This window comes from Cryptomeria japonica, chromosome 2 (assembly GCF_030272615.1).
Source record: "Cryptomeria japonica chromosome 2, Sugi_1.0, whole genome shotgun sequence".
Classification (NCBI taxonomy): Eukaryota; Viridiplantae; Streptophyta; class Pinopsida; order Cupressales; family Cupressaceae; genus Cryptomeria; species Cryptomeria japonica.
In genome coordinates this window covers 132959031-132974208 of record NC_081406.1, presented here as the reverse complement: position 1 = coordinate 132974208, position 15178 = coordinate 132959031, and the positions used below count along the sequence as shown (strand labels likewise).

At 37.4% G+C, this 15178-nt stretch overlaps 1 protein-coding gene across 1 annotated transcript; it reads right to left on the bottom strand.

Moving 5' to 3' along the window:
- Positions 1 to 303: 303 nt before the first annotated feature.
- Positions 304 to 5789, bottom strand: LOC131073253 (vacuolar-processing enzyme alpha-isozyme). The gene is made up of 9 exons (XM_058009661.2): positions 5403 to 5789; positions 4427 to 4591; positions 4150 to 4306; positions 2933 to 3018; positions 2475 to 2674; positions 2342 to 2390; positions 1574 to 1792; positions 1097 to 1303; positions 304 to 862 (listed from the first exon to the last, which is right to left on the bottom strand). The coding sequence occupies exons 1-9, from the start codon at positions 5604 to 5606 to the stop codon at positions 680 to 682; spliced, it is 1470 nt and encodes a 489-aa protein (XP_057865644.1). The 5' UTR covers positions 5607 to 5789; the 3' UTR covers positions 304 to 679.
- Positions 5790 to 15178: the final 9389 nt, after the last annotated feature.

Below are 15178 nucleotides of genomic sequence, written 5' to 3'. Positions count from 1 at the left end.
CTCAGAGTTACATAGATCTCATGAATGCTAACCCAAATTCTTTTTCATTTTTTAATTAGCAGTAAAGCATTTTAAATAAAAAACATTATCAATGTGTTTGACTTAATAGGTATGTATTAGAAGTTTCTTGGGTCTCTTGAATCAGAAGTAATTTGAATTTTATGATTGAAAATGAGCACTTGATTATATGTTAGCTATTTTTCCAATTTATATGTTCAGCTGTTGACCAAGGGCGGCCCTAATCAAGAGAGCTTTCATTAGCATACAGAATCGCAATATCATGGCTTGACATGAACACAGTCATAATTATAAGATGCTGAACTGAATTTTATAGATCAAATATATCTCAATACATCTGCTGAGAAGGTTCCATTTTTTTCTCTTTGTTTGATCCTCATTGCAAGTCTGGCAATAGCAGTGATGCTGCACATTACATATTTGGATTTTGAATGGCTGCATAGCCTTCAACTCCAGAAACATCACTGTTATGGCATTACATGAATCGGTATGATGGAAACCAACTGGAAACAAAGCTACAAAGTAGACTTTCTATAATATCTATAATAAGTTTTTACTGAATGCTCTAATTTCAGCTTAATTACCAATCTGAAATAGATAAGATGATATTTACATAATTACAGGGAAATCTTTCTTGAAATTATTTTTGCATTATGAGTGATCAGTCAGTGTGGCCAACTACGAGTGAACTCCATTTCACAGCTGGGATTTGAGTGCATGCCTCAGATGAAACTTCAGCCATGGTATCCACACCAATACCTTTGTTACAGATATTTGCTAGAGAACGCATGTGTTTCATCCCATACTGGGAAAGTGGTCCACAGTGGGATTCGTATGTGTGTACCTGTCATAGACAAGCAATATTAGCAGCTACAATAGATTGCACAAAAGACTAGCATGAAAAATATTCCTAACATTACATGTTATCTTACTACCAATTTGAAACTTGGCATGAAGAAAACATGAGGTAAAAAATAATAATTTCAATTCTTATTTCCTTCTGTAATATTTTTATAATATAGAAGTGGGGAACTACATACGATTAATGCAAATGAAATATATGAGAAATAATTATTACCAATGCTTTAAGGCAGTCCCAATCATCAACCAAAGGTTGCCCACGTGGTCGTACAGCACTCAAAACAGAGGAGCCTATTTCTGATCCAAACAAAAGCTTTCCAATAAGCTTTATGCTTGTATCCACATGTGAACGATGTGCCATGGCTTCAGTGAGTTCTTTTTCAGCCTTCAATTTTTCTGGGGAATCAACCTTGGATCTCTGATACTGCAAGGGAGGAAAGCCCCAGTTATTGTTATAGATAAGCTGTAAGACTAAAATATCTTCCATGAATGTCCTTGATCAGAACAAAATAAACATAACTACTCCAAAATCTTTTTCTAAAAGATGCTAAATGAATGTTTCAGAACAACGAAAATGGAGGCACTTGATGTCTGCAATGCCTCTTGTATATTAAATCTAGTTTGACATGAACATGTTTTCAACAATTGTATAAGCCAGCAAGAAGACTATCTTATTTTTTCCCAGTTTACGAACCTTTTGCCACAGGTGGAGAAGATCTGCATCACGCTGATTTATAGATGTAGGGTTTTTATCCTTAAGATATCGTGGTAAACTGTTCTCAAAGGTAGCATTAGCATTGGCAGGATCAAAGCCCACATAGAAGGATAATGATTCCTCACTGATGGGAATGTCACCATATTGCATCACATGGGAGCCCATGTATGAACCATCGTTTAATGTTCTTTCTTTCACCTGTCACACGTTAAAACACATAAACTATGATAACAGTCGTTCTGGAGTGAATATATATTCACCGCTGCATAGAGAGATGAAATCAATGAAGAAAATATTTATAAATCATTACTTTTAAAATCAAATGTATATACTACACAGAGCAGGGTATGTAACTGTTGTTTAGACTTGTACAGAATATGATATATATGTGCAAATTAAAATATGTTTATCTGTATATGGGCATGCAGCAAATAATAAACTGCCTATATGTTGAAGTGGCAAGGTGAGGTGTCAAGTTTCAAGTTTATCTGTTGAAATTTTCATTTCTCATGGTTAGGAGGAATAAGATTTTGTGCCCATACAGCAAGTGTAGGGATTATGTGAGATCTTGGCAAACCTAAACATTAAACCAAAGCCATATAATCAGGAAGTGTTTTTATGAGAGAATTCATCATTACAATTGGCACTATTGTAAAATATCACATATAAACAGAAGTAAAATCATTCTAAAAATTCAGGTTGCTCCCAGGATTACCAAACTGTCTAAGGCATGTGAAATATGCTTACCACTACATACTGTTGCTTTATGGTTTCCAATACGGTGTTGTGCTCTTCACTGCAAACATAAAAAGTAAATCTCAATAGGCAAGTTGTGAGTTAAGGTCTTTCATTGGACCTCTTATAACACAGTATAACAAACCTGTCTTCCATCCAAGCTACACTGTATAGGTCTCCAAGGCAGGTGTCAAATTCTGGAGGAGGAGAGGGGATCATTCCAGGACAGTATGTTCCCCAACTGCTTTCTTCTGCATTAGATGCTGTTGTAACATATATATTCATTCCCTCTGGAAGTAAACCTTCAAATATGCTTCCACTTTCACATGCTTCTAGATAAAATACCTGCATAATCAAATACCTTATATTAAATCTCAAGAACTCAAAAATGTTTTCAGTACCGAAAGGCAGTAGACTTGTATTTGAGTAAAATTGCCTTGAATAGGTGGGCATATATTAGTGTCGATGAGATTTTAATTCTATAGAAATCCAAATCAGATGATAAATCTATGGGAAGGGTGTAACTACACAAATATAAATTGACAAAGCACTCGCCTTATGAACTCATGTTCAATATGAACACTATTAGTTAACTTTACTCACCATTTCTTTGTAGGTTCCAGCAGCATATTTTTTCTTCAAAACATCAATAAGATCCTCTGCATAGAGGAAAGGACCGCTTGGCATTCCTACAAGCCATTTCACCAATCATGGGTATAGGTCTCAAGAGTATGGAACTTCATAAAAGATTGATAAAACAAGAATTTAATGTGGCAACAAAAAACTAGCAAAGCAGGTCACCTGCCATGCCTAGAAGCATACAACTTGTAGTGTTCATTGTTAGATGTTAACCATGGATAAAATGTTCAAATCATTTGAATGAATCAATTTTCTTACATAAAATAAATCAATATGAAAGATACTTAAAATTCAGTCCCTTAAATTAAAAATTAGGGCTGATGAAACTCATGGATCTACATAGATCTGATCTCCTAATTATCAAATTTTACTTCTACTTTTACATAATTCAATAGTAATAGTTTTAATTGATTATTGGCTTGTGTAGAATAATTTAGAGTATTTATTTAGCAAAAATTGGATTGTCTTTACACTAATAAGAACAAAAACCAAGGAAATCTTCCTAGAGTATGCAAGACTTCCTATATAACCAAATCTAAAGTAAAACCTACTTGGATGAAACGGCTTGAATAGACGATTTGAATAACAAACACAGTATGAACTGATGCTCTTAAGAAATTGAGCCAAAAAGAACAAAATATCTGATAGAAAAAGGATTTCCTAATTTCCGTTTGGTTGCTCTTTTTTTGTTTGAGGAAAATATAATCTTTACGTGACACATAAATAAATGATCAAGCTTACTATCGTATAGTTCTTTTCAGTTAGTCTGTGAATATGGGATCCATCATGCTAGGAGCCTTCAGAACCACATATTTAGAGCTCAAGTAAGCTAGCTTATCAATCCTCTATGTGAACGTTTTTTCCCCTAAGGAATAGCTATGCCAGTGGGCTTCCATAAAAGTTTAAAACCCATTCCTTCTGAAGCTAAGTGGCCTTTCTAAGCTGTCTGTGAGACCAAACTCAAGTAAATCACAAAATTTAACTGGCATCAATTAAAAACATTTGGGGATTCCATGAAACCCTTTCTTCTGAAGGTAAACGGCCTTTCTAAGTTCTGTGTGAACAAAATCAAGGGAATTATGGAAAAATATGCTGACATCAATCAAAAGTTCTTGGGAGCCACAAGTGGAAGAAATCTGCTGCATATTAAAGTTCACAAACAAAGAATTCTATATACCCACCAAGCACTCCTGGTCCTCCATGATCGGTGTAGTAAATGAAGATATGGTCATTAGGACCACTGGCAACAACTTTTCCACTTCCACCTTTTACGGCATTCTTATCTCCAAGGATAGCAGCATAAAAGTTATCTGTATTTACCTCACTTCCTGTGTAATCCTGCATGAAATGAAAATATACAATTAGAGTACGTGCAGTCTTGGAAGATCTAGTATGAAGTCACGCACTGGGCCCTTAAAGATCAGATTAATAAAGAAAAAAAGTTGAAATTGAGCATACCGTAGGAACACCTGCATAGACGTCTTCTCCTTCAGGATGGTTGATGATAATCCCTGGTCTGGGATTTGCAGGATTATGTGCTATATCATCGTACATAAACACTACAATATTTTCATCTTTCAGCCCCCCTTTTTTAAGAATTTGGTATGCATGGCAAACATCAGCCTGCAAAACCAGTAATTCAACATTCAGCTTACATAAGCTTAGATTCTCTTACTGTATGTTCTCACATGTCTTAAAATTCAAAAAGCGCTACAATCATATTTCTCCATGTATGTGGTCTATCCACATCTCTGTATGGGACTAGATCTATCATCTATCTAATCATATATCATTTAGCCACTATATATACATGCATAAACAAAAACACCAAAGTATCCATTAAAGTACACTCTACTTTCATAACAAGGAAGAAACATTAGCAATCAAGTATATCATCAGAGCAAGATTCCAAGACAGAGATATGGAGTCGAAATCACATATGATATAAATTTCTTTGTTAGCATATATCCGTGTGCTTAGATCTTCCTAATCTAAACACTATTTGCAGTTCACAATTAGATTTATCTAACTATTTTAAGCTACACCTGCAGGTTAATGTGAAGCAGGGGTGGAGAACATGTATGGTGACATAAAATTATCTGTATGCAACACCGTTAATGAATATATAAAACCAAACAAATTGACTAATATATGCCTGTGGTTAGTCCAAATAGATTATATAAGCTAACAGAGAAGTATCTTGACTAAACACCCACAAGCATCATCGGTGGAGATACTGGGTGTTAAACAAAGACAACTATGTCAGCTTGATATATTCTTATGACTACCCACAAGCATATATGAGTAGAAGTAATATCTGTTATAATATACTACTTTGATTACCGGCAAGCATACGCCAGTAATTATAAAATCTCTAATGTTGTATTATATATACACACAGTTGGGTATGGAGGGATGTACACAAAAATATCACCTGGTGTCTATAGTTTGAGTATCCTGCAGAGCCTGCAATGAGAACAGCCCATTTGGTCCCCCCAGCTTCATCTTCCCTATCTGATGGCAAGCGAATTTCACTATTGAAATGGATTCGTGCTGCTTCTACAACTCTATCGAATTTCAGAAAGCAAAACAAGAGGAAGACAAGACAAAAGAACCTATTGACAGAAACCAAATCCATCTCAACTACCCTTCTAAGCCTCACCTACAATTCAGTTTCTTTCCTATGAATCTTGGTCACCCTTACCATCACATATATACAAATTTCCAACCAAATTGTCACTATTCGCACTGGATTGTGTATCTAACCTTCCAAGAAAAATTTAAAAATGTAATTTTCACCTGCCGGTCAAAGCAGCATCTTTAAATGGGCAAAATGTGCCTTCAGCTGCAAATTTGGTGGCAAAATTCAAGGTTGTAAATTTCTTCACCCAAGGAATATTAGCAACTTTAAATTGCTTTCTAACGTAAAGAATCTTCGTGGTTTCTGTTCTATGTTAGTTTGGCTAGATACTTTGCGATTCCAACTGTCGTTCAAAAAGTAAATAATGTTTCCGAGATTCCAAAGAATGAATCAAAAAAATAAAAATTTGAAAGCGATATGCAAGTAAAGTATTGCTAGCTATATGGCCCACTTTCAGTGGTTGGCAATAATAGATGTGAATCTGTGGACAATTAGTCACATCTGACGGTGATGTGCAATTCCAAGGATTTTGGAATATTTACTAACCGTGCGATCGGACGGTGATACGCCTTACCGTCCGAGAAACATGAATCTACCATTAATACGCAAAGCTACAGAAGTTGTGGGGTTTGCTTTTACTCCAAGTTTTAAGTTTTGTAATGAGTAAAGCAGAGATTATACTCAACCCAAAATTACAAGAATATAGTATTATAGAATCTAAATCACTTTGATTTATTTTCATAATTGATGGAACCTTTTTTGTTTGGTGATCAATTTGAGGTGCCAGCTGAATGGTCTTTCGTAAAAAAGTGGAACATTTAGGGATTTGTTAACGCAATCGGTGGGGACTGTTAGCTAACTAGGATCTGATTTTGTGGAGATGTTTGGTAAGTAGATGGGTTAGGGTATCCATTCCCATTGAATGATAGATATATTTGTAATAGTGAAAATTTTTGAAGGTGTTTTATGTCTTTAAGTTTTTTTAATGATTTAATATTTAGTTTTTTTATTTATATTATTTTTTCTTTTTGTTTTTTAGATTCGATTTTATATTATTTTCACTTGGTCATTTTATTGTTTTATATTAGCACACTTTTCTATGTATTGTTTTTTTTTTTGTTTGAAATTAATTAGTTTTCTTATTTAGGACAAATTTGTAAGACATAATATTGACTTAATTCAATTTTGAGGAGCATGAAATTGAACCCTTAATTTAAATGCTCAAATTCAAATTTCAATCTTCTTAGCCCATGATACTAGCTACTATGAGTTGACTTTTTTTTAAAGAATTCTTAATGTCGTGTTTTTTAAAATCATTTAATACGCATTAAAATGAATTTTATTACAGGACTTTTTATTTTCAATGAAATGAAAGAATCATTATCTTTATCATAATCATGTAGGCCATTTGCATGTGAGCATATGTTCTCTTCAAATATTTGCTGAGTGTTGTAAAATTGGTTGGTACAAGAGGTTGACCTAGGAGCACTTGACCCTAGTTATCTAGAATCCTCACTTAAAGTGTATGTAAACACCACTTTGTCGAATTCAAAGACACAAAGGTGGAAGTGAAGAAACATCCACTACAATTGTATGTCAAATCATTTATGTCAATCATAATTGGCTCGTGCATATCAAATCATTTGTATAGGGCATAGCTCACCCCAACTCACCCCAATATCAAATCATTCTCATATAACTCAAGGTTGATCTAAAGGAACTCATATTCAACCTATAAAGGTTTTTTTTCCATTTGTATAGAGCTTGAGACATTCATTAGATTGTGATTTTGTACCTTGGTGAATCAATTTTGCATAGAATCGACATCACTTTTGTGTTCCCAAAGCCAATCACGCTCATTTATTACATTCAATTTTGTAGATTCACATTTCAATTTGTCAAACCAGTTGTTATTAATATATATTAATTTTGATTTAATTATTTGTATTAGATTAATCAACCTTGATTATTTATATAAAGCCATTTTTTTTTTACAATGTTGTTCTTCAACCACAACTACAAAATCAATTATATTTGCTTGTGTAAAAGAAATCTATTCACTTTTTTTTCCCTCCACAAGCTTGGTCTTTCAATATCACGATGTCCATAGATTTATTCAACATACGACTTCAATACAATTTTAAAGAAGACTCAATTTAAAAAAGATACATCCTTTTCATTTTTTTAAGGATAACTCAATTAAGTAATCATTGATTAAAACATACCTTAGGAATAAGAAGTGAAACTTGTAAAATATATTGCAATAAATGTTTATAATTTAAATGAATAGAACAATAATACTTAGCTAAAAAAATTATGTATAAAGGTTGTAATAGATGTCAAAAAGTGATTTAACCAGGTGCAAAATTATTAGTGAAGCTTAGATGAATGCTTATGAATCAATGAAGTCTTTGTATGTCACAAGTCACTTATGTAATTGTGTGATTAATCATTCACCTACCAATTCGACCCACACAAGTGTGGATTTGATCTAGATACACAAATTCTATCTATATGAATATTTTAATGTTTACCATTGGCCTATCTTTAGTACTCAAACATATATTTCTGTAAAAACTTGGCTATGTGGTTAGGAGTTTGCTAATTATCATAAAAGTATTTTACTTTTAGTCAAATGATTAAGGATAGGGTATGTGCACCAAGTTGTGGTACCAAAGGGGGTCTTAAAATGCCACTTTTTTCTAAAATCAACAAAGTTTGAACTTTAACGACAAATTGAAGATAGTTAGACTCCAAATTTGAAGATGCAACAAGAATAAAAGTCAGAGTGCTTCAAGTCTACTTTCTAAACTACTAATTTTTTTTGAAAATGGTGGAGATTAAGGGCTTCAAAAAGGGGGGCCACAAAAAGTGGTCTTGTTTTTATGCAAAAAACATAACATAGCGTCTGTTGTGGCCCCCCTAAAATATTAACTTTTTTTTTGAATTTTTAAAATCATTTCGGTGAGAAATTAGCTAACACCTTGTAGTTTATGCCAGATTTTTTAGCTAATTTTTTAATGAGTATATGATTTTTTACTAATTTTTGAAGTGGACACATCCTGAAAAACAGAAATTTGAGCGTGCTCACCCCCTAAAATCATTGATAACTAATAAAAAATCAAAACTTTTTTTTTTTTAATTGTGTAGAATGGAGTCTAGTTTCTAAAAATGTAAGTTTCTTCAAAATCCGATGAACGTGTAAAAAACTATACCCAAAATAGTGCATGTTGGTTTTTGACCAAAAATGAACACACTAACAAAAGAAATTATAGATGAAAGCCTTAACGAAATAAAAATGTGAAAAGAATTACATGCTTGGATAGCTAAGAGAGAGATCGAGGTCTTTATGGTATTTTTTTTAGTTTTATTGAAACACATGCAAACTTGATGGAGAGCACAGCCAAAAATATGTGAAAATTTTCTAATCCTCTGTTAAAAACATGTCTCAGGCCTGAAATGGTCGTCCAACCCTTTGGGTTGGATGTCCAAGTACAATCCAACCCAAAGGGTTGGTAGTTCCCAATGCAGACCATTTGGGGAGCGCCAAATGTCTTGCATTGTCCAATTTAAAGGTTTTTTGATGCAAATATATACATGACATATAATATTTAAGTATAAGTCACTTTAAGTTATATTTCATGTATATATTGGTAGGATGTTTGAGAGTGGTTTCAACTCTATAGGAGTTATAATGTAGATTCTTGTTTTTAGAGGATCATATTGACTTTCATACTTAGTCAAATTTCAATAATCAACATTCTCCTATTAGCACTCTTTAGATGTGTATCTCACTATCTTTATCTTCCCTAAATTCTACACCTATCTCTCTCCCTCTCGTGTCTCTCTCACTTCTTTCTCCCGTCTCTAGGTATATCCTACCCTCTCTACCTTTCATCCCTTCCTTGTACCCTAATATATATCCTTGACTCCCTTCCTCTCTCTTCTCTCTCACTCTCTTATTATTTCTCTCCCCTCCCACTCGTTTCTCTTGTTCACTATCGATCCCTTCTATCCTCTCTCTCCCCATATCTAGGTCTCTCCTTCCCTCTCTATTCACCTCACTACCTCTCCCTCCCTATATTATTACCCACCTCTCTCTCCCCCTCTAGGTTTCTCACTTATCTAATTGTCCACCCTCTAGTTATCTCCCTCCCTCTCCACCTTTCTCCCCCTTTCCCTTGCCCCTATCTATTTACGAACGCTCTCCCTCTCTTCTCTCTCTACAAACCTAGATCCATCTCCTCATTCTCTAGGTATCTCGCTCCCTCCATTTCTACCTCTCCATCCATCCCCTCTTACTCATCTCTTTTTTCTTCTATCTCTTCTCTTCTCTCTCCCTTCCCTCTCTAGATCTCTCCCTTCCTTTCTTCCCTTGTCCATTTATATATCCTTCCCCCACTCTCTCATTATCTCTCTATCTCTCTTATTCTCTCTCTTCATTGTCTAGTTCATTAACTCTCCAACCCACCCTCTCTCCCCTCTCTAGGTTTCTCCCTCCCTTCCTCTCTGCCTATCTACCTTTGCATATAGGTCTCGTTACCAACCTCTCTTTATCCCCCTCTATCTATCTCACTCCTCTCTTTAAATCTAGGTCTCTTTCCTATCTATATGTCCCCTCTATAGTTCTCTCTCTCCCTCTTTATCTCTCTCCCCCTCCTCCTTAACATACGACCCACAACAACACCAAGTGGTGTCCTAAGGGGTCACAAGACACCATATGACCCCTGACAACACCTAAGGAGTCATATGGTGCCCTAAGGGCACATCATATGACACCTTAGGACACAATACAACCCATAACGACACCATATGATGTCCTCAGGGGTCATATGGTGTCCTAAATGGTCATAGGACACCATATGACCCCTTAGGATACAATATGATCCCTAATGACACCTAAGGGGTCATATGTTGTCCTAAGGGGTCATATGACACCATATGACCCCTTAGGACATAATATGACCTTTAACGACATCTAAGGGGTCATGTGGTGTCCTAAGGGGTCATAGGACACCATATGACCTCTTAGGGCACCATACAACCCATAACGATACCATATGGTGTCCTAAGGTGTCATAGGACACCACATGACCCCTTAGGACACCATATGACCCATAACAACACCATATGGTGTCCTAAGGGGTCACAGGACACCAGATGACTCCTGCGGACACCATATGACTCATATTGACACTATATGGTGTGCTAAGGGGTCATATGGTGTCCTAAGGGGTCATAGGACACCATATGACCCTTTAGAACACAATATGACCCCTAACAACACCTAAGGGATCATATGGTTTCCTAATGGGTCATAGGACATCATATGACCCCTTAGGACACAATATGAACCCTAACAACATGTAAGGGGTTATATGGTGTCCTAAGGGGTCATAGAACACTATATGACCCCTCAAGACACCATATAACCTAGAACGACACTATATGGTATCCTAAGGGGTCACATGGTGTCCTAAGGGATCATATGACACCATATGACCCCTTAGGACACCATACGACCCATAACGACACCATATGGTGTCTTAAGGGGTCATAGGATACCATATGACCAATTATTACACAATATGATCCCTAATGACATATAAGGGGTCATATGGTATCCTATGGGGTCATAAGGCACCATATGACCCCTTAGGACACAATACGATGCATAACAACACCATATTGTGTCGTAAGGGGTCATATGGTGTCCTAAGGGGTCATAGTATACAATATGACTCCTTAGGACACAATATGACCCCTAACAACCCCTTAGGGGGTTATATGACACCATATGACCCCTTAGCACACTATACGACCTATAATGACCCCATATGGTGTCCTAAGGGGTCATATAGTGTCCTAATGGGTCATATAACACCATATGACCCCTTAGCACACCAGAAGACCCATAATGACACCATATGGTGTCCTAAGGGGTAATAGGACACCATACGACCCATAACAACACCATATGAGGGCTCATATGGTTTCCTACACCATATGACCCCTTAGGACATCATATGACCTATAACGACACTATATTGTATCCTAAGGGGTCATATGGTGCCCTAAGGGGTCATCAGACACCATATGACCCCTCAGGATACCATACGACTCATAACGGCACCATATTGTATCCTAAGGGGTCATATGGTGTCCTAAAGGGTCATAGGACACAATATGACCTCTAACGACCCCTTAGGGGGTCATAGGACACCATATGACCCCTTAAAACACTATATAGCCCATAACAACACAATATGGTGTCCTAAGGGGTCATACAACGACCCCTTAGCACACCATACGACCCATAAAAGGACACCATATGGTATCCTTCATCTAACACCATATGACTTCTTAGGACACCATATGACCCATAAAGACACCATATGGTGTCCTATGGGATCATATGGTGTCCTAAGGGGTCATAGGACACCCTATGACCCCTTAGGACACAATATGATCCCTAACAATAACTAAGGGGTCATATGATGTCCTAGGGGTTCATAGGACACCATGTAACCCCTTAGGACACAATATGACCCCTAACGACACCTAAGGGATCATATGGTGTCCTAAGGGGTCATAAGACACCTAATGACTACTTAGGACACCATATTACCCATAATGATACCATATGGTGTCCCAAGGGGTCATATCGTGTCCTAAGGGGTCATATGACACCATATGACCCCTTAAGAATATAGAGAGAGATGGTGACCTTGAGAATGGAGAGAGACAATAAGAGAGTAAGGAACATATATGAGAGAGTCATATGGTGTTTTATGACCCCTTAGAACACCATATGACCCCTAACTACACCATATGGTGTCCAAAGGGGTCATATCATTTCCTAAGGGGTCATATGATGTCCTAAGGGGTCATATGGTGTTCTATGACCCCTTAGGATACCACATGACCCCACATGACCCCTAATGACACCATATGGTGTCCTAAGGGGTCATATGGTGTCCCATGGGGTCATATGGTGTTTTATAACCCCCTAGGACACCATATGACCCCTAACAACACCAAATGGTGTCCTAAAGGGTCAAATGGTGTCCTATAGGGTCATATGGTGTTCTATGACCCCTTAAGACACCATATGACCCCTAACATTATCATATGGTATCCTAAGGGGTCATATGGTTTCCTAAGGGGTCATATGGTGTTCTATGACCCCTTAGGACACCATATGACCCCACACAACACCATATAATCCCTAACAACAACATATGGTGTCCTAAGGGGTCATATGATGTTCTATGACCCCTTAGGACACCATATAACCCCTAATGACAACATATGGTGTTCTAAGGGGTCATATGGTGTCATTAGGGGTCATATGGTGTCCTAAGCAGTCATATGGTATTTTGTGACCCATTAGGATGCCATATGACCCCTTAGGACACCATATGACCCCTAATGACACCATATGATGTCGTTAGGGGTCATATGGTATCTTAAGGGGTCATGTGGTGTCATAAGGGGTCATTTGGTATTCTATGACCCCTTAGGATACCATATGTCCCCGAAGACCACCATATGGTGTCCTAAGGGGTAATATAGTGTCGTGGTGTCGTTAGGGGTAATATGGTGTTGTTAGGGGTCATATTGTGTCCTAAGGGGTCATATGGTATTCAATGACCCCTTAGGACACCATATGACCCCTAACGACACCATATGGTGTCCTTAGGGGTCATATGGTGTTCTATGACCCCTTAAGACACCATATGACCCCTTAGTGCATGTCATATGGTGTCGTTAGGGGCATATGGTGTCCTAAGGGGTCATATTGTATTCTATGACCTATTAGGACACCATATGACCCCTAACAACACCATATGGTGTCGTTAAGGGTCATATGGTGTCCTAAGGGATCATAAGGTGTCCTAAGGGGTTATATGATGTTCTATGACCCCTTAGGACACTATCTGACCCCTTAGGACACCATATGACCTCTAAGAACACTATATGGTGTCCTAAGGGGCCAGATAGTGTCCTAAGGGGTCACATAACATCATATAACTAAGAACACTATATGGTGTCCTAAGGGGTCATATGGTGTTCTATGACCCCTTAGGACACCATATGACCCCTAATGACACCATATGGTGTCTTAAGGGGTCATTTGACATCATTAGGACACCATATGACCCCTTAGGACATCATATGACCCCTAACGACACCATGTGACCCCTTATGCACCATATGACCCCTAATGACACTATATGGTGTCGTTATGGGGCATATGATGTCATAAGGGGTCATAGAATACCATATGACCCCTAACCCCTTAGGACACTATATGGTGTTGTTAGGGGTCATATGGTGTCATTAGGGGTCATATGGTATCCTAACGGGTCATATGATGTCCATAGGGGTCATAAAACACCAAATGACCCCTTAGGACACCATATGGTGTCCTTAGGGCTCATATGGTGTTCTAAGAGATCATATGGTATCCTAAGGGGTCATAGAACACCATATGACCCCTTAGGACACCATATTGTAAGGAAGTTAAGTAGCGGAAACAACTTCCTACAATAACCTTGAGAGGAGGGTAATGCAAAACTTTTTCAGATCATTACAACAGTTACAGAAAATAGAAATAGATATAATAGCATTCATACCACAGCACAGTGATTTACGTGGGGAAAACCCTTTCGGGAGAAAAACCCCACCCTCCAAAAGCAGCTCAATATTTTATTCAGCAATCAAAAACAGATTACAAAATACTTGTAGAGCAAGCTCTTCGCAGGAGTACCACTAATCAGAGATTCAGAGGCAACTCAATAGCCATAGGACTCTTACACACAACCTCTATCTCACACACATCATAAATAGGAGATACAATACAAGAAACCGTCAAACGGTATTACAAAACCATGGGCTAAAACCACCCAATAAGGTGTAGCCGACCTTATCTCCCTTCTATGACATGTTAAAGCACACATCAACACGTGTCGCTCCCTTTTACAGCTCATTTATGTATCCGATACAAATTATTTTTCCTATTTCAGGAGTACAAACTTCCGGAGGCCATAACTTGAGAACCGGGTGTCCGATTGACGAACCGTTTGAAGCGCCGGAAAGCTCGCGAAGTGCTCTATCACCTCGTAACTAGCTTCGTCGGTTACGGCAACTTTTCAGGGCGTTTCGGAGCCTCTAAAGTCCTCAAAATTAAGTTTAAACATTTTATTGCACCCCTCCAAGACGAAAACTTTAATATCTTCAAAACTAGCTGTGACCTTGCGACGAAACTTTACCGGAATGCTTATCTAGCCAACCAGAAGCTTCAGGGAGAGTTTCGCACTATTTCGTGCTCAAATGAAAACTTACTATAAATAGTAACCTCACATAAATGCAAGGTTGAGACACCATTTTTCCCAAAACATATGACTTGTAATGACACCATATGTTGTCCTAAGAGGTCATATGGTTTCCTAAGATAGATAGTAATGGTTTCCTAAAGGGTTATATGGCCTACCATGCTCCTGGACATACCCAGATGGGTTATATAGAGATATAAGATACCTAGAGGGGGAGAGAGGCGTGAGAGA